Below are 24,577 nucleotides of genomic sequence, written 5' to 3'. Positions count from 1 at the left end.
GTGTGTGTGTACGTACCATTTATTAAAAGACAGCCTAGAAATACTATAAAACAACTTTATTCAGTCCCAGGTGGATTGAAAATGCCCAGAACCAAAGTACAAGTATATAAATAGTCCGTAAGAGTGGACATGGATACAGATACACACATACTGTCATATCACTGTACAGTATTATAGACAGGCAATAGGCAGACACGTATTTGAATGAGGCTTCCTGTCCTGGGTCCTAGTCACTGCAGTCTGTTGGTCCACAATACAGAAAGCATTATAATTCAGGACAGGGAACATGGGATTTTACTTTTGGGGGTATAACTCATCCCTTCTAATGCTGTTGGACTGGGGGATGACGACAAAAAAGCAGGAATGACTGGTTTCAGGAAAAAATCACATTTCAGGAAAAATAACATCCCTGAAGTTCGCTGTCTGCACCATCCCTCCTTGGCATTCCCTAGAGGATGAGAGAGAGAGGGGAGAGGACTTTAAAACATGAAAATAGTTGCAATAGAGGAGAGAGGGACCTTGCTGTATTGTTAGCTGGGACCTACCCTGACAGCATGTTGCCAGGGGACAAAAGCTGTTCTCCCTCATCTTTCCCTCTCTCGTCCATCTCCCTTCCGGTCCAGCTCTGTCCACTTGTTCTCTCTCTCTTTCATTCTCTTCCTCCCTCCTCCCTATTCTGTGACAGCGTCGCTTCCCCAGAGATGTTGTTTCCCAGAGCCAGGCTGCAGTAGAGGCTGCTGATGTGCAACAAATTCTTCACTGGGACCACAGCCTCTACACACAGACTGGCACTACAGTCTATGGAGCCTTGGGCACAAGCGTCAGTCCTAAGCTACCTGAAGATGATGAAGAGACTAGCACAGCCTAGAAGGGAGAAGTGGGTTACCAGTATTTTGATGTGTCCTGACTTGTGTCCTGGCTAGGTCGCTCCACACTCACACAGTATGGCCCCCTCATGTTTTAGAGCTGTACCTATCCAGAATTAACTGAATACACAGTACCGCTGGTTAGGACCTATAATACTGTGAATACACAGTACCGCTGGTTAGGACCTATAATACTGTGAATACACAGTACTGCTGGTTAGAACCTATAATACTGTGAATACACAGTACTGCTGGTTAGGTGAATACCAGTACTGCTGGTTAAACCTATAATACTGTGAATACACAGTACTGCTGGTTACTGTGAATACACAGGACTGCTGGTTAGGACCTATAATACTGTGAATACACAGTACTGCTGGTTAGAACCTATAATACTGTGAATACACAGTACTGCTGGTTAGGACCTATAATACTGTGAATACACAGTACTGCTGGTTAGAACCTATAATACTGTGTATTATGGTTACATCCCTTCATTTGGAAAGATAAAGAGGAAAACCCTACTCCGCTAAGCTTGGTCTTACCTGTGCTAGTGTGTGTGTGTGTTTGTAAACTTGCTCTCTGATGGTGTGTGTTTGTAATTGTTCCCTGTCACAGGTTTGTGTGTGTATGTGTATGTACAGTGGCAAGAAAAAGTATGTGAACCCTTTGGAATTACCTGGATTTTTGAATAAATTGTTCATAAAATGTTATATGATCCTCCATCCAAGTCAAAACAATAGACACACAGTCTGCTTAAACTAATAATACAAATAATTATATATGTTCATGTCCTTATTGAACACACCGTGTAAACATTCACAGTGGAGGGAAAAGTATGTGAACCCTTGGATTTAACATCTGGTTGACCCTCCTTTGGCAGCAATAAACTCAACCAAATGTTTTCTGTAGTTGCAGATCAGACCTGCACAACGGTCAGGAGGAATTTTGGACCATTCCTCTTCACAAAACTGTTTCAGTTCAACAATATTCTTGGGATGTCTGGTGTGAACTGCTCTTTTGAAGTCATGTCACAGCATCTCAATCGGGTTGAGGTCAGGACTCTGACTGGGCCACTCCAGAAGGCATATTTTCTTCTGTTGAAGCCGTTCTGTTGTTGATTTACTTCTGTGTTTTGGGTTGTTGGCCTGTTGCATCACCCAACTTCTGTTGAGCTTCAATTGGCGGACAGACAGCCTAACATTCTCCTGCAAAATGTCTTGATCAATGGAAAAAATGAATTCCCAAGTTTATGATAGCAAGCTGTCCAGGCCCTGAGGAGGCAAAGCAGCCCCAAACCATGATGCTTCCTCCACCAGACTTTACAGTTGGGATGAGGTTTTGATGTTGGTGTGCTGGGCCTTTTTTCTCTTCAAACTCAACATTAGTTTAATATGTCTACAGAATATTTTGCCAGTAGAGCTGTGGAACATCCAGATGCTCTTTTGTGAACTTCAGACGTTTTTTGACAGCAGTGGCTTCTTCAGGTGGTGTCCTCCCATGAACACCATTCTTATTGAGTGTTTTACGTATCGTAGACTCGTTAACAGAGATGTTAGAATGTTCCAGAGTTTTCTGTAAGTCTTTAGCTGACACTAGGATTCTTCTCAACCCCATTGAGCATTCTGCTTTGTGCTCTTGCAGTCATCTTTGCAGGACGGCCACTCCTAGGGAGAGTAGCAAGTGCTGAACGTTCTCCATTTATAGAGAACTTTTCTTAACGTGGACTGATGAACATCAGATACTTTTGTAACCCGTTCCAGCTGTATGCAAGTCAACAATTCTTAATCTTAGGTCTTCTGAGATCTCTTTTGTTCAAGGCATGGATCACATCAGGCAATGCTTCTTGTGAATAGTAAACTTACATTTTGTGAGTGTTTTTTATAGGGCAGGGCAGCTTTAACCAACATCTCCAATCTCGTCTCATTAATTGGACTCCAGGTTAGCTGACTCCTGAATCCAATGAGCTTTTGGAGAAGTCATTAGCCCTGGGGGGTTCACATGCTTTTTCTAACCTACACCGTGAATGTTTAAATGATGTATTCAATATAGAGAGGAAAATACTATAATTTGTGTGTTATTAGTTTAAGCAGACTGTGTTCGTCTATTGTTGTGACTAAGATGAAGATCAGATCACATTTTCTGACTAATTTATGCAGAAATCCAGGTAATTCCAAAGGGTTCACATACTTTTTCTCGACAATATATGTATGTATGTACAGTGCCTTGCGAAAGTATTCGGCCCCCTTGAACTTTGCGACCTTTTGCCACATTTCAGGCTTCAAATATAAAGATATAAAACTGTATTTTTTGTGAAGAATCAACAACAAATGGGACACAATCATGAAGTGGAACGACATTTATTGGATATTTCAAACTTTTTCAATACTTATTTTCCAAAATTTGCTAATAAATTCATTAAAAAATCCTAAATGTGATTTTCTGGATTTTTTTCTCTCATTTTGTCTGTCATAGTTGAAGTGTACCTATGATGAAAATTACAGGCCACTCATCTTTTTAAGTGGGAGAACTTGCACAATTGGTGGCTGACTAAATACTTTTTTGTCCCACTGTATGTATGTATGTATGTATGTATGTATGTATGTATGTATGTATGTATGTATGTATGTATGTATGTATGTATGTATGTATGTATGTATGTATGTATGTATATGCATGTGTACTCTGTCAGAGTTGCAGTGGGTGTGTTAGGGATTTTGTGATTTCCTCTGTGAGTGGCTGCTGTGGGGCAAAATGTATTTAGTCAGCCACCAATTGGTGCAAGTGCTCCCCACAGGTGAGAGAGGCCTGTAACTTTCATCAGAACTGGTAACTTCAACTATACTGACAAAAGACATTTGCCAGAAAATTGCATTCATTTTAGGATTTTGAGGAGATCTTAGTGAATTTATTTGGAAATTATGGTGGAAAATAAGTATTTGGTCAATAACAAAAAGTTTCTCAATACTTTGTTATATACCCTTTGTTGCCAACGTCCCCATCAGTGAGTGTACTTTGCCATCATGACGTGAACTTTTGCTCCTGACAGAAAATGGTCAAAGTGAACATCTGTAAGTCTTCACAAGGTTTTCACTCCAAAACACTAAATGCTGGTATTTTGGCCCATTCCTCCAATGCAGATCTTTCCAGAGCAGTCTTTTTGGGGCTTCACTTGCATGGGCAACACAAATTAGACTTTCAACTCCAGCAACCAAAAATTTTCTATGCAAGGACCAAATCTGGAGACAGGCTTAAGTGCCACTCCAGGACCTTCAAATGCTTATTACAAAGTGCCAAAGACGGATGACAGGGCTGTGTGTTTGGGATCATTGTCATGCATGAAAGACATCACTAGCCATGTTTCAGCTTCAATGCCCTTGCTGATGGAAGGAGGTTTGTCACTCAAAATCTCACAATAAAATGGCCCCATTCATCATTTCCTTTAGCATGGATCAGCCTAACTGGTCCCTTTGCAGAAAAAAGCAGCTCCAAACATGATGTTTCCAACCCCTGCTTCAAAGTTAGTATCCCTGTATCTCTGGATTGCAACTCAGCATTCTTTGCTCCTCCAAATGGTTTCACCACTGATCAGTTGAGTTTTTACCAAAAATTTATATTTTAAAGGTTTCATTGTGACCATATGACATTCTCCCAATCTTCTTCTGGATCATCCAAATGCTCTCAATAGAAAGCTTCAGACAAAACGGCCTGGACATGTATGGCTTAAGCAGGGGGACATGTCTGGCACTGACAGGATTTGAGTCCTCCAGAGGAGAGTTCATGTGACTGATTAGTTATCAGGCACTTTGTTACTTTTAGTCCCAGCAAGTCTGCAGGTCATTTTGGTCTTTCTGTGTGGTTCTGGGAATTTTGCTCACCGTTCTTGACTGATCATTTTTGAATAACCAGGGGTTGCTGACTACTTGCCCCTAGATTGAGGCAGATTATCACTCCCCGGTCTGATGAAGGTGAGTCATTTCTAATAATTGCTCCCACAGTTGATTTCTTCAAAAATATCAGATTTACAAGAGTGCTTACCTATTCTCAGATTCAGTCTTCCCAGCATGGTGCAGGTTACAATTTTGTTTCTGGTGTCCTTTGACAGCTCTTTGGTCTTGGCCATAGTGGAGTTTGGAGTGTGACTGTTTGAGGTTGTGGACAGGTGTCTTTTATACTGATAACAAGTTCAAACAGGTGCCATTAATACAGGTAACGAGTGGAGGACAGAGGAGCATCTTAAAGAAGAAGTTACAGAAATCTTGCTTGTAGGTGACCAAATAGGTGACCAAATACTTGTAGGTGACCAAATAGGTGACCAAATACTTGTAGGTGACCAAATAGGTGACCAAATACTTGTAGGTGACCAAATACTTATTTTCCACCATAAATTCCAAATAAATTCATAAAAAAATCGTACAATGTGATTTTCTGGCACTTCTCTGGGGTTTGTCTGTCATAGTTGAAGTGTACCTATGATGAAAATTACAGGCCACTCATCTTTTTAAGTGGGATAACTTGCACAATTGGTGGCTGACTAAATACTTTTTTGTCCCACTGTATGTATGTATGTATATATGTATGTATGTATGTATGTATGTATGTGTACTCTGTCAGAGTTGCAGTGGGTGTGTTAGGGATTTTGTGATTTCCTCTCAGTGAGTTGGCTGCTGTTCAGGTTTGGCATCATGCTGCAGTCTGTCTCAGCAGCCAGCCAGCCATGAGGTGAGAGTGCTCCCCATCAGTGAGTGTACCTTTGCCATCATGACGTGGTACGTCTTTGCTCCTAGCAGAACTCGGCGAGGGGAAGTGAACTTCTGTGCTCACATACTGCCTAAAGACATTTGCCGTATCAACAACACACCCAGAAATTTGCCATTCATTTTCACGTTTGTGCTGAGGAGATCTTAGTCGCACAATTTACCATCTAACTAAGATGTTTGGTGCAGTATTTCTCAATGAAAAGCAGTCGTCTCTCGTTTAATGACAACAAAGACTTCATTGAAGAATCACTACTGTTGACCAATCACTGGGGTAAGGAATGATAGACTAGTTGAAGTATCCTGAACTTGATAGCTTGCCTCAAGAAAGAAAATGGTGTTACTAGTTGAACATCCTGGGGTAAAATGATAACTGTTGAACGGGGTAGTGAACTCCAAAACAAACTAAATGTGACAAAATGTTGTCATAATCTTAACCAATAGGGGTGACATTTACCAAGCTCTTTTCTGCTCCTTCACTCATCATTGTCAAGAGCCAATCAGATCAAATTAGTACTTTACCTAAAAGAGCCAGCAACCAATTAAATCACAGAATTACCTAACCAATCACTGCAAGGACCAAATCAGATGACAGAGTTCATTAAGTGCTGTCAGGAGAAATTCAGATCATAGGCTTATTATTAAGCAGTGCTGCCAATAGCCAATCGGATGACAGGGTGTTGTGAGGTAAGGGAGTTCATTACATTAGCATCAGGGACATGCTAGTTACAGGGAACTGGGGTAGAATGATAGTTACTAGTTGAAACCCTGGCACAGAATCAAGAAACACTTTGTATCCTGGGGTAAGAAATAGTTACTAGTTGAAATCTACATTGATCATCTTTCAAGCATGAAGCAGCCTAACTACAGTGCCAGACAGGCAGATAAAAAGCATCATCCTCAAACACGGGCACATTCTCCAGAGTCACCCCTTGCTCAAAGACTTAGCGTCCAACCCTCCCCTGATATGCTCTAGGAGGGTTGTAATATCAGAGACGGCGTCGTGCAGTGTGCTCCCGGGTCCCTTAATGGTTTCTACCACTGCGGTCATTGTTCCAACTCATGTGACACAAAAGTATTCTATCACCCACGTTCGGTTAAAGAATACAAGATAAAATACGTCCTAAATTGTAGTACAACACGTTATTTACATGCCCAAGTGGGCTTGTTTAAATTGGTCAGACGAAACACGTTACACCTGCTCCAATTAAGAATAGCTGAGCACAAAACGGCTATCTGCACAAAAAAATATGGACTAGGGGAATGCGCGGCATTACGCAAACGCTAATCATGGCTCAGCCTCTAGTTTCTCTGTCCTCCAGAGGAGGGAATATAGTGAGGAAATTGTTAGAGGCACTTTGGATCGACTGCTTAGATTGCGCCGAGACAAAGGGTCTGAATGAACAGCTCCTTTCTGATCTTTCTGTCTTTTGTTTTTAAGGAATGATAGTTACTAGTTGAAGTATCCTGGGGTAAGGAATCATAGTTACTTTGAATAACCTGTAAGGAATGATAGTTACTACTTACTGACATCTATGATTGATATGAATGAATAGTTACTAGTTGAAGTATCATGACTAAAATGATAGTTACTATTGTTTGTATCTGGGGTCAATAAATATCAGATTTACCCAGCAACAGAGTGCTTTTTCCTTTATTCTCCTGGAAAGTCACCAGTTGAAGTATCCTGGGGTAAGGAATGATAGTTACTAGTTGAAGTATCCTGGGGTAAGGAATGATAGTTACTAGTTGAAGTATCCTGGGGTAAGGAATGATAGTTACCTGGGGTAAGGAATGATAGTTACTAGTTGAAGTATCCTGGGGTAAGGAATGATAGTTACTAGTTGAAGTATCCTGGGGTAAGGAATGATAGTTACTAGTTGAAGTATCCTGGGGTAAGGAATGATAGTTACTAGTTGAAGTATCCTGGGGTTACTAGTTGAAGTATCCTGATGATAGTTACTATAGTTACTAGTTGAAGTATCCTGGGGTAAGGAATGATAGTTACTAGTTGAAGTATCCTGGGGTAAGGAATGATAGTTACTAGTTGAAGTATCCTGGGGTAAGGAATGATAGTTACTAGTTGAAGTATCCTGGGGTAAGGAATGATAGTTACTAGTTGAAGTATCCTGGGGTAAGGAATGATAGTTACTAGTTGAAGTATCCTGGGGTAAGGAATGATAGTTACTAGTTGAAGTATCCTGGGGTAAGGAATGATAGTTACTAGTTGAAGTATCCTGGGGTAAGGAATGATAGTTACTATAGTTACTAGTTGAAGTATCCTGGGGTAAGGAATGATAGTTACTAGTTGAAGTATCCTGGGGTAAGGAATGATAGTTACTAGTTGAAGTATCCTGGGGTAAGGAATGATAGTTACTAGTTGAAGTATCCTGGGGTAAGGAATGATAGTTACTAGTTGAAGTATCCTGGGGTAAGGAATGATAGTTACTAGTTGAGTTACCTGGGGTAGTGATAGAAGTATCCTGGGGTAGGTAAGGAATTGATAGTTAAGGAATGATAGACTATAGTTACTAGTTGAAGTATCCTGGGTAAGGAATGATAGTTACTAGTTGAAGTATCCTGGGGTAAGGAATGATAGTTACTATAGTTACTAGTATCCTGGGGTAAGGAATGATAGTTACTAGTTGAAGTATCCTGGGGTAAGGAATGATAGTTACTAGTTGAAGTATCCTGGGGTAAGGAATGATAGTTACTAGTTGAAGTATCCTGGGGTAAGGAATGATAGTTACTAGTTGAAGTATCCTGGGGTAAGGAATGATAGTTACTAGTTGAAGTATCCTGGGGTAAGGAATGATAGTTACTAGTTGAAGTATCCTGGGGTAAGGAATGATAGGAATTGAAGATCCTGGGGTTAATGATAGTTACTAGTTGAAGTATCCTGGGGTAAGGAATGATAGTTACTAGTTGAAGTATCCTGGGGTAAGGAATGATAGTTACTAGTTGAAGTATCCTGGGGTAAGGAATGATAGTTACTAGTTGAAGTATCCTGGGGTAAGGAATGATAGTTACTAGTTGAAGTATCCTGGGGTAAGGGGATAGTTACTAGTTGAAGTATCCTGATAAGTAGTTACTATAGTTACTAGTTGAAGTATCCTGGGGTAAGGAATGATAGTTACTAGTTGAAGTATCCTGGGGTAAGGAATGATAGTTACTAGTTGAAGTATCCTGGGGTAAGGAATGATAGTTACTAGTTGAAGTATCCTGGGGTAAGGAATGATAGTTACTAGTTGAAGTATCCTGGGGTAAGGAATGATAGTTACTAGTTGAAGTTCCTGGGGTAAGGAATGATATTACTAGTTGAAGTATCCTGGGGAATGATAGTTACTAGTTGAAGTATCCTGGGGTAAGGAATGATAGTTACTATAGTTACTAGTTGAAGTATCCTGGGGTAAGGAATGATAGTTACTATAGTTACTAGTTGAAGTATCCTGGGGTAAGGAATGATAGTTACTAGTTGAAGTATCCTGAGGTAAGGAATGATAGTTACTATAGTTACTAGTTGAAGTATCCTGAGGTAAGGAATGATAGTTACTAGTTGAAGTATCCTGGGGTAAGGAATGATAGTTACTAGTTGAAGTATCCTGGGTAAGGAATGATAGTTACTAGTTGAAGTATCCTGGGGTAAGGAATGATAGTTACTATAATGTTACTAGTTGAAGTATCCTGGGGTAAGGAATGATAGTTACTAGTTGAGTTACTAGTTACTAGTTGAAGTATCCTGGGGTAAGGAATGATAGTTACTAGTTGAAGTATCCTGGGTAAGGAATGATAGTTACTAGTTGAAGTATCCTGGGGTAAGGAATGATAGTTACTAGTTGAAGTATCCTGGGGTAAGGAATGATAGTTACTAGTTGAAGTATCCTGGGGTAAGGAATGATAGTTACTAGTTGAAGTATCCTGGGGTAAGGAATGATAGTTACTAGTTGAAGTATCCTGGGGTAAGGAATGATAGTTACTAGTTGAAGTATCCTGGGGTAAGGAATGATAGTTACTAGTTGAAGTATCCTGGGGTAAGGAATGATAGTTACTAGTTGAAGTATCCTGGGGTAAGGAATGATAGTTACTATAGTTACTAGTTGAAGTATCCTGGGGTAAGGAATGATAGTTACTAGTTGAAGTATCCTGGGGTAAGGAATGATAGTTACTAGTTGAAGTATCCTGGGGTAAGGAATGATAGTTACTATAGTTACTAGTTGAAGTATCCTGGGGTAAGGAATGATAGTTACTAGTTGAAGTATCCTGGGGTAAGGAATGATAGTTACTAGTTGAAGTATCCTGGGTAAGGAATGATAGTTACTAGTTGAAGTATCCTGGGAAGGAATGATAGTTACTAGTTGAAGTATACTGAGGGTAAGGAATGATAGTTACTAAGTATCCTGGGGTAAGGAATGATAGTTACTAGTTGAAGTATCCTGGGGTAAGGAATGATAAGTTAATGATGAAGTTACTGGGGTAAGGAATGATAGTTACTAGTTGAAGTATCCTGGGGTAAGGAATGATAGTTACTACTAGTTGAAGTATCCTGGGGTAAGGAATGATAGTTACTAGTTGAAGTATCCTGGGGTAAGGAATGATAGTTACTAGTTGAAGTATCCTGGGTACTAGTTGAAGTATCCTGGGGTAAGGAATGATAGTTACTAGTTGAAGTACCCTGGGGTAAGGAATGATAGTTACTAGTTGAAGTATCCTGGGGTAAGGAATGATAGTTACTAGTTGAAGTATCCTGGGGTAAGGAATGATAGTTACTAGTTGAAGTATCCTGGGGTAAGGAATGATAGTTACTAGTTGAAGTATCCTGGGGTAAGGAATGATAGTTACTAGTTGAAGTATCCTGGGGTAAGGAATGATAGTTACTAGTTGAAGTATCCTGGGGTAAGGAATGATAGTTAATGATCCTGGGTTACTAGTTGAAGTATCCTGGGGTAAGGAATGATAGTTACTAGTTGAAGTATCCTGGGGTAAGGAATGATAGTTACTAGTTGAAGTATCCTGGGGTAAGGAATGATAGTTACTAGTTGAAGTATCCTGGGGTAAGGAATGATAGTTACTAGTTGAAGTATCCTGGGGTTGATAGTTACTCCTGGGGTAAGGAATGATAGTTACTAGTTGAAGTATCCTGGGAATGATAGTTACTAGTTGAAGTATCCTGGGGTAAGGAATGATAGTTACTAGTTGAAGTATCCTGGGGTAAGGAATGATAGTTACTAGTTGAAGTATCCTGGGGTAAGGAATGATAGTTACTATAGTTACTAGTTGAAGTATCCTGGGGTAAGGAATGATAGTTACTAGTTGAAGTATCCTGGGGTAAGGAATGATAGTTACTAGTTGAAGTATCCTGGGGTAAGGAATGATAGTTACTATAGTTACTAGTTGAAGTATCCTGGGGTAAGGAATGATAGTTACTAGTTGAGTTACTAGTTGATAGTTATCCTGGGGTAAGGAATGATAGTTACTAGTTGAAGTATCCTGGGGTAAGGAATGATAGTTACTATCCTGGTTGATAGTTACTAGTTGAAGTATCCTGGGGTAAGGAATGATAGTTACTAGTTGAAGTATCCTGGGTAAGGAATGATAGTTACTAGTTGAAGTATCCTGGGGTAAGGAATGATAGTTACTAGTTGAAGTATCCTGGGGTAAGGAATGATAGTTACTAGTTGAAGTATCCTGGGGTAAGGAATGATAGTTACTAGTTGAAGTATCCTGGGGTAAGGAATGATAGTTACTAGTTGAAGTATCCTGGGGTAAGGAATGATAGTTACTAGTTGAAGTATCCTGGGGTAAGGAATGATAGTTACTAGTTGAAGTATCCTGGGGTAAGGAATGATAGTTACTATCCTGGGGTAAGTTAGTTACTAGAAGTATCCTGGGGTAAGGAATGATAGTTACTAGTTGAAGTATCCTGGGTAGTTGAAGTATCCTGGGGTAAGGAATGATAGTTACTAGTTGAAGTATCCTGGGGTAAGGAATGATAGTTACTAGTTGAAGTATCCTGGGGTAAGGAATGATAGTTACTAGTTGAAGTATCCTGGGGTAAGGAATGATAGTTACTAGTTGAGTTACTAGTTGAAGTATCCTGGGGTAAGGAATGATAGTTACTAGTTGAAGTATCCTGGGGTTGATAGTTACTAGTTGAAGTATCCTGGGGTAAGGAATGATAGTTGAAGTATCCTGGGGTAAGGAATGATAGTTACTAGTTGAAGTATCCTGGGGTAAGGAATGATAGTTACTAGTTGAAGTATCCTGGGGTAAGGAATGATAGTTACTAGTTGAAGTATCCTGGGGTAAGGAATGATAGTTACTATAGTTAAGTATCCTGGGGTAGTTAGTTACTAGTTGAAGTATCCTGGGGTAAGGAATGATAGTTACTATAGTTACTAGTTGAAGTATCCTGGGGTAAGGAATGATAGTTACTAGTTGAAGTATCCTGGGGTAAGGAATGATAGTTACTAGTTGAAGTATCCTGGGGTAAGGAATGATTACTAGTTGAAGTATCCTGGGGTAAGGAATGATAGTTACTAGTTGAAGTATCCTGGGGTAAGGAATGATAGTTACTAGTTGAAGTTCCTGGGGTAAGGAATGATAGTTACTAGTTGAAGTTGAAGTATCCTGGGGTAAGGAATGATAGTTACTAGTTGAAGTATCCTGGGGTAAGGAATGATAGTTACTAGTTGAAGTATCCTGGGGTAAGGAATGATAGTTACTAGTTGAAGTATCCTGGGGTAAGGAATGATAGTTACTAGTTGAAGTATCCTGGGGTAAGGAATGATAGTTACTAGTTGAAGTATCCTGGGGTAAGGAATGATAGTTACTATAGTTACTAGTTGAAGTATCCTGGGGTAAGGAATGATAGTTACTAGTTGAAGTATCCTGGGGTAAGGAATGATAGTTACTAGTTGAAGTATCCTGGGGTAAGGAATGATAGTTACTAGTTGAAGTATCCTGAGGTAAGGAATGATAGTTACTAGTTGAAGTATCCTGGGGTAAGGAATGATAGTTACTAGTTGAAGTATCCTGGGGTAAGGAATGATAGTTACTAGTTGAAGTATCCTGGGGTAAGGAATGATAGTTACTAGTTGAAGTAGTTACTGGTTGAAGTATCCTGGGGTAAGGAATGATAGTTACTAGTTGAAGTATCCTGGGGTAAGGAATGATAGTTACTAGTTGAAGTTCCTGGGGTAAGGAATGTTACTAGAAGTATCCTGGGGTAAGGAATGATAGTTACTAGTTGAAGTATCCTGGGGTAAGGAATGATAGTTACTAGTTACTAGTTGAAGTTCCTGGGGTACTAGTTGAAGTATCCTGGGGTAAGGAATGATAGTTACTAGTTGAAGTATCCTGGGGTAAGGAATGATAGTTACTAGTTGAAGTATCCTGGGGTAAGGAATGATAGTTACTAGTTGAAGTATCCTGGGGTAAGGAATGATAGTTACTAGTTGAAGTATCCTGGGGTAAGGAATGATAGTTACTAGTTGAAGTATCCTGGGGTAAGGAATGATAGTTACTAGTTGAAGTATCCTGGGGTAAGGAATGATAGTTACTAGTTGAAGTATCCTGGGGTAAGGAATGATAGTTACTAGTTGAAGTATCCTGGGGTAAGGAATGATAGTTACTAGTTGAAGTATCCTGGGGTAAGGAATGATAGTTACTAGTTGAAGTATCCTGGGGTAAGGAATGATAGTTACTAGTTGAAGTATCCTGGGGTAAGGAATGATAGTTACTAGTTGAATGATAGTTACTATGCAAGGAATGATAGTTAGTTACTAGTTGAAGTATCCTGGGGTAAGGAATGATAGTTACTAGTTGAAGTATCCTGGGGTAAGGAATGATAGTTACTAGTTGAAGTATCCTGGGGTAAGGAATGATAGTTACTAGTTGAAGTATCCTGGGGTAAGGAATGATAGTTACTAGTTGAAGTATCCTGGGGTAAGGAATGATAGTTACTAGTTGAAGTATCCTGGGGTAAGGAATGATAGTTACTAGTTGAAGTATCCTGGGGTAAGGAATGATAGTTACTAGTTGAAGTATCCTGAGGTAAGGAATGATAGTTACTAGTTGAAGTATCCTGGGGTAAGGAATGATAGTTTACTAGTTGAAGTATCCTGGGAATGATAGTAAGGAATGATAGTTACTAGTTGAAGTATCCTGGGGTAAGGAATGATAGTTACTATAGTTACTAGTTGAAGTATCCTGGGGTAAGGAATGATAGTTACTAGTTGAAGTATCCTGGGGGAATATAGGAATGATAGTTACTAGTTGAAGTATCCTGGGGTAAGGAATGATAGTTACTAGTTGAAGTATCCTGGGGTAAGGAATGATAGTTACTAGTTGAAGTATCCTGGGGTAAGGAATGATAGTTACTAGTTGAAGTATCCTGGGGTAAGGAATGATAGTTACTAGTTGAAGTATCCTGGGGTAAGGAATGATAGTTACTAGTTGAAGTATCCTGGGGTAAGGAATGATAGTTACTAGTTGAAGTATCCTGGGAATGATAGTTACTAGGAATGATAGTTACTATAGTTACTAGTTGAAGTATCCTGGGGTAAGGAATGATAGTTACTATAGTTACTAGTTGAAGTATCCTGGGGTAAGGAATGATAGTTACTAGTTGAAGTATCCTGGGGTAAGGAATGATAGTTACTAGTTGAAGTATCCTGGGGTAAGGAATGATAGTTACTAGTTGAAGTTCCTGAAGGAATGATCCTTACTAGTTGAAGTATCCTGGGAAGGAATATAGTTACTAGTTGAAGTATCCTGGGGTAAGGAATGATAGTTACTATAGTTACTAGTTAGTTACTAGAAGTATCCTGGGGTAAGGAATGATAGTTACTAGTTGAAGTATCCTGGGGTAAGGAATGATAGTTACTAGTTGAAGTATCCTGTTAAGGAATGATAGTTACTAGTTGAAGTTGAAGTATCCTGGGGTAAGGAATGAATATAGTTACTAGTTGAAGTATCCTGGGGTAAGGAATGATAGTTACTAGTTGAAGTATCCTGGGGTAAGGAATGATAGTTACTATAGTTACTAGTTGAAGTATCCTGAGGTAAGGAATGATAGTTACTATAGTTACTAGTTGAAGTATCCTGAGGTAAGGAATGATAGTTACTAGTTGAAGTATCCTGGGGTAAGGAATGATAGTTACTATAGTTACTAGTTGAAGTATCCTGGGGTAAGGAATGATAGTTACTAGTTGAAGTATCCTGGGGTAAGGAATGATAGTTACTATAGTTACTAGTTGAAGTATCCTGGGGTAAGGAATGATAGTTACTAGTTGAAGTATCCTGGGGTAAGGAATGATAGTTACTAGTTGAAGTATCCTGGGGTAAGGAATGATAGTTACTAGTTGAAGTATCATGAGGTAAGGAATGATAGTTACTATAGTTACTAGTTGAAGTATCCTGAGGTAAGGAATGATAGTTACTAGTTGAAGTATCCTGGGGTAAGGAATGTTTTTTCGATCAACTGATGTCCCCTTTTTATTTAAGTTGGGCTGAAGGGCTTTTGAGTAAACCTTTTACACATTGTTCTAACTACTGTTTCCTCAGTAATTATTGGGACAGTGAATCATTTTTCTTCTTTTGGCTCTATACTTCAACACTTTGGAAATCAAGCATGACCAAGGGCTTAAAGTACAGATTGTCCACTTCAATTTGTCCACTACAGATTGTCCACTTCAATTTTCATCCATATCGGATGAACCGTTTAGAAATTACAGCACTTTTAGAACAGACACTCCCCCCATTTTACGGGAGCAAAAGTATTGGGACAACTTAAAGTAGTAAAAAGTATCTGGTCCTACATTTGTTGGATGTATTTTCTGTTTTTTTGGATTATGTTATGCCCAATACAAATTTAACGGTAAATCCTGTATCGTGTCATTTTGGGGTCACTTTTATAAAAACACAAATATCATACCCCGAAAACGTCACCATTACAATAACAGGATAGGTTAGCATTTATATGTACTTTAATAAACATCAAGTGAATTTGTCCCAATACTTTTGGTCCCCTAAAACAGGGGGACTATGTACAAAAAAGTGCTGTAATTTCTAAACAGTTCACCTGATACGAATACCCTCAAATTAAAGTTGACAGTCTGCACTTAATCCTCAAAGTCATTGTTTGATTTCAAATCCAAATGGTTGGGAGTATAGAGCCAACTGAAGAATGCTTCAGTGTCCCAGTAATTACAGAGGGCGCTGTAGGTCATCCACTACATGAGTAATGAGAGAGTTCCATACGTTGTCAAACTGAGCTGTAGTAATACTTCCTCTTCATACATGATGACTGTATGGGAAAGAGAGTCAAATGAGTCTGGTTTGATTCTTGTGTTCCACCACTATACTGATGTGTTCTCTGGCTTTCACTACCACAGACGGGCAATAGACTGTGTCTTACAGAATGTGTTACTGGGTACTAGTCTACTAGTGTCAGCTAGGCCCCAGAGCATCTGTTCACAGCTGTCTCATTCACTAGCCTTATAACTGTTGTACTGCTGAGAGGACCACTACTGTGAACACTATCTCCATTTCACAAGAACTAGCAGACAGACAGAGACAGACAGACTCCCTCCCTCCCTCACTCACTGGCTAAATGAATATGCCAAGTTGAAAAAGAATGCAACAGGCACTTCATTGACAAGGCATGAGCATGACAAATGAACTATCGACTAACCTGTCAGGGCAGGAGTGGTTCTCATTGGTTCTAGTGACACTGACCTACATTCACACGCAGTACAGTAGACCTTCCATGTTATATCACAGCAACTCTCTGTCCCATATAACAATAAGATATGAACCAAACTCAACTGCCTGGGATAATTCAAGCAACTGGGTATCACTACTGTACAGATCTGAGCTTTACCAGGAAATACATCAACTGGGTATCACTACTGTACAGATCTGAGCTTTAACAGGAAATACATAAACTGATCGTGATTCCATGGGGATTTAGAGAAGACTATTTATTTGTAGAATAAGTAGTAAAGCCAATTCCTTCCTGCTACTCTCTGTTTCTTCCTGCTCTTTCCTGTCCTTTTCGTCTCTCCCTCAATCTCTCCTATTATCTAAATTTTTTGCGGCTGTAGAAGTTGGCCAGCTGAATCATCCCATTCTGCTTGGTGCTGTAAACCACAAGAAACACACAAAGTAAAGCAGAGAGAGGTAGAGAGATAGAGAGAGAGATAGAAAGAGAGAGAAGTAGAGAGAAATGTGTAAGAGGTAATGGTAGAGAGAAAAGTAGAGGTAGAGAGAAAGATAGAGAGAGGTAGAAAGAGAGATAATGTGTAAGAGGTAAAGGTAGAGAGGGAGAGGTAGAGGTAGAGAGAGAAGGGTAGAGCAAGGTAGAGCGAGGTAGAGCGAAAGGTAGAGCGAGGTAGATGAAGAGAGAAAGGTAGAGCGAGGTAGATGAAGAGAGAAAGGTAGAGCGAGGTAGATGAAGAGAGAAAGGTAGAGCGAGGTAGATGAAGAGAGAAAGGTAGAGCGAGGTAGATGAAGAGAGAAAGGTAGAGCGAGGTAGATGAAGAGAGAAAGGTAGAGCGAGGTAGATGAAGAGAGAAAGGTAGAGCGAGGTAGATGAAGAGAGAAAGGTAGGTAAGTCGCTCTGGATAAGAGCGTCTGCTAAATGACTTAAATGTAATGTAATGTGAGGTAGAGAGTAAGGTAGAGCGAGGTAGAGTGAGGTAGAGAGTAAGGTAGAGCGAGGTAGAGTGAGGAAGAGAGAAAGGTAGAGCGAGGAAGAGAGAAAGGTAGAGCAAGGTAGAGCGAGGTAGAGGTAGAGAGTAAGGTAGAGCGAGGTAGAGTGAGGAAGAGAGAAAGGTAGAGCGAGGAAGAGAGAAAGGTAGAGCAAGGTAGAGCGAGGTAGAGGAAGAGAGAAAGGTAGAGCGAGGTAGAGGAAGAGAGAAAGGTAGAGCAAGGTAGAGAGAGGTAGAGCGAGGCAGAGAAAGGTAGAGCGAGGTAGAGAGAAAGGTAGAGCGAGGTAGAGAGAAAGGTAGAGCGAGGTAGAGAGAAAGGTAGAGCGAGGTAGAGAGAAAGGTAGAGCGAGGTAGAGAGAAAGGTAGAGCGAGGTAGAGAGAAAGGTAGAGCGAGGTAGAGAGAAAGGTAGAGCGAGGTAGAGAGAAAGGTAGAGGTAGAGAAAAAGGTAGAGCGAGGTAGAGGGAGAGAGAAAGGTAGAGCGAGGTAGGGGAAGAGAGAAAGGTAGAGCGAGGTAGAGTAAGAGAGAAAGGTAGAGCGAGGTAGAGTAAGAGAGAAAGGTAGAGCGAGGTAGAGGAAGAGAGAAAGGTAGAGCGAGGTAGAGGAAGAGAGAAAGGTAGAGCGATGTAGGGGAAGAGAGAAAGGTAGAGCGAGGTAGAGTAAGAGAGAAAGGTAGAGCGAGGTAGAGTAAGAGAGAAAGGTAGAGCGAGGTAGAGGAAGAGAGAAAGGTAGAGCGAGGTAGAGGAAGAGAGAAAGGTAGAGTGAGGTATAGAGAAAGGTAGAGCAAGGTAGAGAGAAAGGTAGAGCGAGGTATAGAGAAAGGTAGAGCAAAATAGAGCGAGGTAGAGGAAGAGAGAAAGGTAGAGCGAGGTAGAGAAAGGTAGAACGAGGTAGAGCGAGGCAGAGACAAAGGTAGAGTGAGGTAGAGGAAGAGAGAAAGGTAGTAAGGTAGATGTAGAGAGAAATGTAGAGCGAGGTAGAGGAAGAGAGAAAGGTAGAGCGAGGTAGAGGAAGAGAGAAAGGTAGAGCGAGGTAGAGTGAGAGAAGAGGAAGGTAGGTAGAGAGGAGAGTAGAGAGAAGAGAGAAAAAGGTAGAGCGAGGTAGAGGAAGAGAGAAAGGTAGAGAAGGTAGAGAGAGGTAGAGCGAGGCAGAGAAAGGTAGAGCAAAGGTAGAGAGAAAGGTAGAGCGAGGAAGAGAGAGAAAGGTAGAGGTAGAGAAAAGGTAGAGCGAGGTAGAGTAAGAGAGAAAGGTAGAGCGAGGTAGGTAGAGAGAAAGGTAGAGCGAGGTAGAGGTAAGAGAGAAAGGTAGAGCGAGGTAGAGTAGAGAGGTAGAAGAGAGAAAGGTAGAGCGAGGTAGAGTAAGAGAGAAAGGTAGAGCGAGGTAGAGGAAGAGAGAAAGGTAGAGCGAGGTAGAAAGAGAGAAAGGTAGAGCGAGGTAGAGGAAGTGAGGAAGAGAGAAAGGTAGAGCGAGGTAGGGAAGAGAGAAAGGTAGAGCGAAGAGAGAAGGTAGAGAGAGGTAAGAGAAAGGTAGAGCGAAGAGGAAGAGAGAAAGGTAGAGCGAGGTAGAGTAAGAGAGAAAGGTAGAGCGAGGTAGAGAAGAGAGAAAGGTAGAGCGAGGTAGAGTAAGAGAGAAAGGTAGAGCGAAGAGTAAGAGAGAAGAGAGAAAGGTAGAGCGAGGTAGAGGAAGAGAGAAAGGTAGAGCGAGGTAGAGGAAGAGAGAAAGGTAGAGCGAGGTAGAGGAAGAGAGAAAGGTAGAGTGAGGTAGAGAAGAGAGCAAGGTAGAGAGAAAGGTAGAGGGTAGAGAGAAAGGTAGAGCAAAATAGAGCGAGAAAGTAGAGGAAGAAGAGAGAAAGGTAGAGACGAGGTAGAGCGAGGCAAGAGACAAAGGTAGAGTGAGGTAGAGGAAGAGAGAAAGGTAGTAAGGTAGATGTAGAGAGAAATGTAGAGCGAGGTAGAGGAAGAGAGAAAGGTAGAGCGAGGTAGAGGAAGAGAGAAAGGTAGAGCGAGGTAGAGTGAGGAAGAGAGAAAGGTAGAGCAAGGTAGAGCGTGGTAGAGGAAGAGAGAAAGGTAGAGCGAGGTAGAGGAAGAGAGAAAGGTAGAGCAAGGTAGAGAGAGGTAGAGCGAGGCAGAGAAAGGTAGAGCGAGGTAGAGAGAAAGGTAGAGCGAGGTAGAGAGAAAGGTAGAGGTAGAGAAAAAGGTAGAGCGAGGTAGAGGAAGAGAGAAAGGTAGAGCGAGGTAGGGGTAGAGAGAAAGGTAGAGCGAGGTAGAGTAAGAGAGAAAGGTAGAGCGAGGTAGAGTAAGAGAGAAAGGTAGAGCGAGGTAGAGGAAGAGAGAAAGGTAGAGCGAGGTAGAGGAAGAGAGAAAGGTAGAGCGAGGTAGAGGAAGAGAGAAAGGTAGAGCGAGGTAGGGGAAGAGAGAAAGGTAGAGCGAGGTAGAGTAAGAGAGAAAGGTAGAGAGAAAGGTAGAGCGAGGTAGAGGAAGAGAGAAAGGTAGAGCGAGGTAGAGTAAGAGAGAAAGTTAGAGCGAGTTAGAGTAAGAGAGAAAGGTAGAGCGAGGTAGAGGAAGAGAGAAAGGTAGAGCGAGGTAGAGGAAGAGAGAAAGGTAGAGCGAGGTAGAGGAAGAGAGAAAGGTAGAGCGAGGTAGAGGAAGAGAGAAAGGTAGAGCGAGGTAGAGGAAGAGAGAAAGGTAGAGCGAGGTAGGGGAAGAGAGAAAGGTAGAGCGATGTAGAGTAAGAGAGAAAGGTAGAGCGAGGTAGAGTAAGAGAGAAAGGTAGAGAGAAAGGTAGAGCGAGGTAGAGGAAGAGAGAAAGGTAGAGCGAGGTAGAGGAAGAGAGAAAGGTAGAGCGATGTAGAGTAAGAGAGAAAGGTAGAGCGAGGTAGAGGAAGAGAGAAAGGTAGAGTGAGGTAGAGGAAGAGAGAAAGGTAGAGTGAGGTAGAGGAAGAGAGAAAGGTAGAGCAAGGTAGAGAGAAAGGTAGAGCGAGGTATAGAGAAAGGTAGAGCAAAATAGAGCGAGGTAGAGAAAGGTAGAGCGAGGTAGAGAAAGGTAGAACCAGGTAGAGCGAGGCAGAGACAAAGGTAGAGTGAGGTAGAGGAAGAGAGAAAGGTAGAGCAAGGTAGAGAGAAAGGTAGAGCGAGGTATAGAGAAAGGTAGAGCAAAATAGAGCGAGGTAGAGAAAGGTAGAACCAGGTAGAGCGAGGCAGAGACAAAGGTAGAGCGAGGTAGAGGAAGAGAGAAAGGTAGAGCGAGGTAGAGGAAGAGAGAAAGGTAGAGTGAGGTAGAGGTATAGAGGTAGATCTGCAGTTTTTCTCTTGTTACGTCAGTCACAGACAGTCACTCAATTAGCCCATGTCAGGTAACATGCCCAGGGGCCCTGACCTCCAGGGGGCCACCATTGATTTAGTTAGTGATTCTCACTCAGATATCATATTAACATGGAATAAGTCATGGCAAAATGTGTAGAATTGCAGGAAATGAGTGTGTGCAGATAGAGAGAGTGTAGGGTAGTGTACCACTCACACAGACTCCTGCAGGCTGCTTAGGAAGCTGTCTATCTGGTCCTGGGGGATCTCTCCGTCCAGGTGGGCCAGGTAAGTGTACAGCCCTACGAATGTATCAAAGGGGATCCTCGCCGCTCCACCCTCCTCATTCTCCGTCAGGATTTCACACGCATACTTCAGGGCACTGATGATGGTCTGAACACACACACACACACACAGGGAGCACACACAGGGGAGCACACACTTCAGCAAAGCCTGGGCCATCAAGACAGTGCAATACTGCCATCATGTGGTATTTGCTAGCACGACACCACAGTTTCTCTCTGAAAACTGACAGACAGATATCGGAGCCAGGGACTCACCCCTCCCAGAGCGCTGCAGCCCAGGGCGAAGAACTGCATCCAGTGGATGTTGTCGTTGAAGTTCCCCAGGGCCAGCAGAGTGTCCAGCTGCTCTGAGGGCAGACACAGACCCTTCCACTTCTGCTGCAGCTCCTCCTTACTGATCGTCTCCTTAGGGACCAGCTACATTCACAGGGACAGAAAGGAAGGAGAGGGAGAAAGAGGCAGGAGAGGTCATCTTTTCTTTTACAACAATAGAAGCCAGCGACATACAGGGAGAGAAAGAGAGGTACCTTAACATCCTACCATAGAGGGGGAGAGGCAGGGAAGGACTTTCAGCACACCTGAGATCAATGTGTCAGTCAGTGAGTACCTGTTTGTGTAGGACCTTCAGCAGGCCTGGAGTCAGTCAGTCAGTCAGTCAAGTCAGTGAGTCAGTCAGTCAGTGAGTACCAGTTTGTGTAGGACCTTCAGCAGGCCTGGAGTCAGTCAGTCAGTGAGTACCAGTTTGCCAGTTTGTGTAGGACCTTCAGCAGGCCTGGAGTCAGTCAGTCAGTGAGTACCTGTTTATGTAGGACCTTCAGCGGGCCTGGAGTCAGTCAGTCAGTCAGTGAGTACCTGTTTGTGTAGGACCTTCAGCAGGCCTGGAGTCAGTCAGTCAGTCAGTGAGTACCAGTTTGTGTAGGACCTTCAGCAGGCCTGGAGTCAGTCAGTCAGTGAGTACCTGTTTGTGTAGGACCTTCAGCAGGCCTGGAGTCAGTCAGTCAGTGAGTACCTGTTTGTGTAGGACCTTCAGCAGGCCTGGAGTCAATCCTGTATCAGTCTTCTGTGTGGCAACGGGCATCTCCAGCCTATCTTTGGCTGGCAGAGTGTCTCCTTTGGACAGGGCAGAGAAGTACCTGATAGAACAACAAACATTTAAATGAAACAACAATTGTACTTTACCCTGGCCATTATCTATGCTCAGCATCTGGGTAGTTACAAGGCCACTGTCCTACCAACTGGGTAGTTACAAGGCCACTGTCCTACCAACTGGGTAGTTACAAGGCCACTGTCCTACCATCTGGGTAGTTACAAGGCCACTGTCCTACCAACTGGGTAGTTACAAGGCCACTGTCCTACCATATGGGTAGTTACAAGGCCACTGTCCTACCATATGGGTAGTTACAAGGCCACTGTCCTACCAACTGGGTAGTTACAAGGCCACTGTCCTACCAACTGGGTAGTTACAAGGCCACTGTCCTACCATCTGGGTACAAGGCCACTGTCCTACTGGGTAGTTACAAGGCCACTGTCCTACCATCTGGGTAGTTACAAGGCCACTGTCCTACCAACTGGGTAGTTACAAGGCCACTGTCCTACCAACTGGGTAGTTACAAGGCCACTGTCCTACCAACTGGGTAGTTACAAGGCCACTGTCCTACCAACTGGGTAGTTACAAGGCCACTGTCCTACCAACTGGGTAGTTACAAGGCCACTGTCCTACCAACTGGGTAGTTACAAGGCCACTGTCCTACCAACTGGGTAGTTACAAGGCCACTGTCCTACCATCTGGGTAGTTACAAGGCCACTGTCCTACCAACTGGGTAGTTACAAGGCCACTGTCCTACCATCTGGGTAGTTACAAGGCCACTGTCCTACCAACTGGGTAGTTACAAGGCCACTGTCCTACCAACTGGGTAGTTACAAGGCCACTGTCCTACCAACTGGGTAGTTACAAGGCCACTGTCCTACCAACTGGGTAGTTACAAGGCCACTGTCCTACCAACTGGGTAGTTACAAGGCCACTGTCCTACCAACTGGGTAGTTACAAGGCCACTGTCCTACCAACTGGGTAGTTACAAGGCCACTGTCCTACCAACTGGGTAGTTACAAGGCCACTGTCCTACCAACTGGGTAGTTACAAGGCCACTGTCCTACCAACTGGGTAGTTACAAGGCCACTGTCCTACCAACTGGGTAGTTACAAGGCCACTGTCCTACCAACTGGGTAGTTACAAGGCCACTCCTACCAACTGGGTAGTTACAGAGGCCACTGTCCTACCAACTGGCCACTGTCCTACCAACTGGGTAGTTACAAGGCCACTGTCCTACCAACTGGGTAGTTACAAGGCCACTGTCCTACCAACTGGGTAGTTACAAGGCCACTGTCCTACCAACTGGGTAGTTACAAGGCCACTGTCCTACCAACTGGGTAGTTACAAGGCCACTGTCCTACCAACTGGGTAGTTACAAGGCCACTGTCCTACCATCTGAACCATAAAAGCTGGGCTCTCTTAGTTGTAGTCACATCCAGGGAGGCTAGGCTGTACTTACGCTGCAGACCACTGTAGTATGTCATGGGGTTGGGTTCTGATTGCAGCTTTGGTGAACTGTTTGAGAATGTCTGGTAGTTCAGGGGGGATGTTGATTTGCTGTTCACAGTACATAGTATCTGGAGGAGGCATTGCTGGGAAATATAGTGGACATGAAATGTCATTCATAGTTTTCAAGATGTGATAGTCAATCTAACATTAGTATAAACTATAGCCAATGAATGTGCCTATCATTACAGAAGACTATATTGTAACAGACGTTAGCTATCTGAACCACACGAATGAGATGACAGCCTTTAACGTTCAGCAGACAGAAGATGGCTGACAAAGTCGTATAATCAATTTACTTTCTACAAAAACTCTTACCTGAATACTAATCGAATATCTTTCTTGTTGATAAAAAAAACAACAACAAAAAACAAAACAAGTAAGAGGGTTAATTTGCTAAAATTAAGTTAACGTTTTTAGAGATCGGCCAACTTCATTTTCAATCCATAGCAACTTAACGTTTGCAGTCAACGTCACATAGCAACAGCAACCCTCGGTGATTGGACCAGAAAGAAGTCAGGACTTCCCCGCAAAATATTTGTTCCGCCACGGGAAGGCGATGTGAACAAAGGCAAACAAGACCGCGTCGTTACAGACGCTTGAAATGTGCTTGTTCGCAAATCTGGAGTGCGCTCAGAGCGTCCGTAAAGTCAGAGTTGTCCGTCCGTAAAGTCAGAGTTTTGTCAGATTGTCCGTCCGTAAAGTCAGAGTTTTGTCAGATTGTCCGTCCGTAAAGTCAGAGTTTTGTCAGATTGTCCGTCCGTAAAGTCAGAGCGGAACTGGCCTCAACACCCAAGTTAACGTTGCCTAAGCTTTCAAGCTAATTCCAAACACCAATGAAAGAAAATCTCACTCTGACCATTTCACTCCCCCTGACAGAGCTGGTTAGGCTGTTTTCATGTTATCTAGAGCGACTGTGCTGCTGGCAACAATTTAATTATGCTTTTATTTTGTCGACGTTTACTGACACCGGCCATATTCATCAGTTATTCTGCGCTCAGGCACACAGACGAGAGTGCTCTGGAGTCGGAGTAGATAGCCAGGG

The 24,577-nt window shown here is 42.3% G+C and overlaps 1 protein-coding gene across 3 annotated transcripts; it reads right to left on the bottom strand.

The window, feature by feature from the left end:
* Positions 1–41: 41 nt before the first annotated feature.
* LOC115123074 (ropporin-1-like protein) lies at positions 42–24,577 on the bottom strand. 3 transcript variants are annotated; one of them, XM_065019115.1, is made up of 7 exons: positions 24,392–24,573; positions 23,851–23,869; positions 23,486–23,618; positions 21,946–22,069; positions 21,192–21,353; positions 20,849–21,024; positions 42–448 (listed from the first exon to the last, which is right to left on the bottom strand). In XM_065019115.1, exons 3-7 carry the CDS (start codon positions 23,614–23,616, stop codon positions 385–387), a joined length of 657 nt encoding a protein of 218 aa, XP_064875187.1. In that variant the 5' UTR covers positions 23,617–23,618; positions 23,851–23,869; positions 24,392–24,573; the 3' UTR covers positions 42–384. The 3 variants fall into 3 exon arrangements, with proteins under 3 accessions (XP_064875187.1, XP_064875186.1, XP_064875188.1); XM_065019114.1 differs by having other exon boundaries at positions 23,851–24,573; XM_065019116.1 differs by lacking the exon at positions 42–448 and adding an exon at positions 16,632–16,764 and having other exon boundaries at positions 23,851–24,577.

The sequence above is a fragment of the Oncorhynchus nerka genome, linkage group LG6, assembly GCF_034236695.1.
Source record: "Oncorhynchus nerka isolate Pitt River linkage group LG6, Oner_Uvic_2.0, whole genome shotgun sequence".
Lineage (NCBI taxonomy): Eukaryota > Metazoa > Chordata > Actinopteri > Salmoniformes > Salmonidae > Oncorhynchus > Oncorhynchus nerka.
Note: the sequence above shows the minus strand (reverse complement) of the source record. Positions and strands in the feature narration are given on the sequence as shown.

What these genes read in the sequence shown, in the direction of transcription:
- LOC115123074 (XM_065019114.1), bottom strand. Translation starts at nt 23,616, where the DNA reads ATGCCTCCTCCAGATACTATGTACTGTGAACAGCAAATCAACATCCCC. An exon ending in GCTGCAGCGCTCTGGGAGGG is followed by an intron (nt 21,025 to 21,191) that starts GTGAGTCCCTGG and finishes GTGTGTGTTCAG; the next exon opens with ACCATCATCAGTGCCCTGAA. An exon ending in AGCAGCCTGCAGGAGTCTGT is followed by an intron (nt 449 to 20,848) that starts GTGAGTGGTACA and finishes CTCATCCTCTAG; the next exon opens with GGAATGCCAAGGAGGGATGG.